A 1,822-nucleotide genomic window follows, 5' to 3' on the forward strand; every position below is an offset into this window, starting at 1 on the left:
TTTTACTAAGCTTTGGTTTCCTCACCAGAAAATGGGTACAATAATGCCTGCCTACCTCAGAATTTTTGTGAGATCAAATGTGGAAGTACTTTGTAAACTGCGAAATGCTTTATGTATATAGAATTATTGGGAGTCACCTCGTGTTATATATATAAACTGTAGGAAAGTTTATGCTTTAATTATCTCAGGAAGGCAGTAATCTTTGTTCCTTTTGACAACCTTTCAGTAATTTCAGAGTTTACCTAAAGTATTTTTTTTATTTCTAGGCGTGAAGGATATATCCCAAGTAATTACGTAACAGGAAAGAAATCAAACAACTTAGATCAATATGAGTAAGTAAATGTTTATGTTGTGAATGTGGAAAGCCAGAAAATGTTTTCATTTTCCTAATTACACGAGGCATTTTGAAGATCAATGGATACTTTTCATTATCTTTAAAAGGTATCGCCAGCATAGCCTTAACTCAGCTGCCTAGTGTGGTAAAAGTTTGTGAGAATTAGTTTGTATAATATGCTTTACCTAAAAGTGCTACGTGTGGATGGAGTTACACAAGCAGATGCAATCAAACTGATTTTAAACAATGGTCATAGTGAAGAATCTAACAAGCACAGCTTACTTGACTTTTGAAATAAGATAATTTATTCATTCACTAGGGGACCCTGGTAGTGCAGTGGTTAAAGTGCTCGGCTGCTAACTGAAAGGTTGGCTGTTCAAACCCACCAGCCACTCTTCAGAAGAAAGATGTGGCAATCTGCTTCTGTAAAGATTACAGCCTTGGAAACCCTATGGGACAGTTCTACTCTGGGTTGTTATAAGCTGGAATAGATTCGACGGCAATGAGTTCATTCAGTCAAGAAACAGGAATATAATATCCCAGAGTGGCCTTTAAAAAAAGCATGTTTTGTTGTTTCTTTTTCTGAATATAATAGAAATATATGATTATTGTTTTTTTTAAAAAAGCTTGAAAATACAAGAAAATGTAAGTAAGAAAAAATTACTCGTTAGTCAACCAGAGGTGACCACTGTCAACATTAGTGTTTCCTTTTAATGTTTTTACTGTTGTTTAAAAAAAATGGAATCATGCTGTATATATGATTTTGTTATCTTGCTGTTGTCATTTAATGGTATGTCACGAGTATGAGTATTTCCTCTTGCTATTAAATAGTCTTTCAAAATATTTCCATAGCTGCGTTACATTTCATTCAGACATAAATACGTGAAATCATTACGAAGATCTCAGCATGTATCAGGCTTTGGACGTACAACCAGGCATATGGCACACGGATGTCCAATAATTTAATCATTTCCCTGTTGGGGTGGCATTAGGTTGTTTTAAAAAAACCCATTGCCGTCAAGTTGATTCCAACTCATAGCGACCCTGTAGGGCAGAGTAGAACTGTCCCATGTGGTTTCTAAGGAGCGCCTGGTGGATTTGAACTGCCAACCTTTTGGTTAGCAGCCAAGTTCTTAACCACTATGCCACCAGGGTTTCCAGGTTGTTTTAGGTATCTTTATTATATAAAAATGACTAGAATAACCTCTTCCTGGTTATTTTCTTAAACTAGATCTCTAAAATCTAAGTATTAGGCCAAAGGTTATGTATGAACTTTTTGATACATGTATGACTGATGCAGAGTCACTGGGTGGTACAAAAGGTTAATGCTCTCAGCTGCTAATCAAAAGGTTGGAGGATCAAGTCCCACCTAGAGGTACCATAGAAGAAAGGCCCGGCAATCTAATTCTAAAAACTCAGCCCTTGAAAACCCTATGGAGTACAGTCCTCTGACAAAATGGAGTCACTACAGGTCAGAGCAGACTCAGT

At 36.4% G+C, this 1,822-nt stretch overlaps 1 protein-coding gene across 1 annotated transcript in view; it reads left to right on the forward strand.

Moving 5' to 3' along the window:
* TEC (tec protein tyrosine kinase) overlaps positions 1-1,822 on the forward strand; it is a 117,433-nt gene that overhangs the window by 94,199 nt on the left and 21,412 nt on the right. The window contains 1 exon segment of the mRNA XM_023737380.1: positions 267-374. Within this exon segment, the coding sequence (XP_023593148.1) occupies positions 267-374 (108 nt within the window).

This window comes from Trichechus manatus, unplaced genomic scaffold (assembly GCF_000243295.1).
Source record: "Trichechus manatus latirostris isolate Lorelei unplaced genomic scaffold, TriManLat1.0 scaffold00101, whole genome shotgun sequence".
Taxonomy (NCBI): Eukaryota; Metazoa; Chordata; class Mammalia; order Sirenia; family Trichechidae; genus Trichechus; species Trichechus manatus.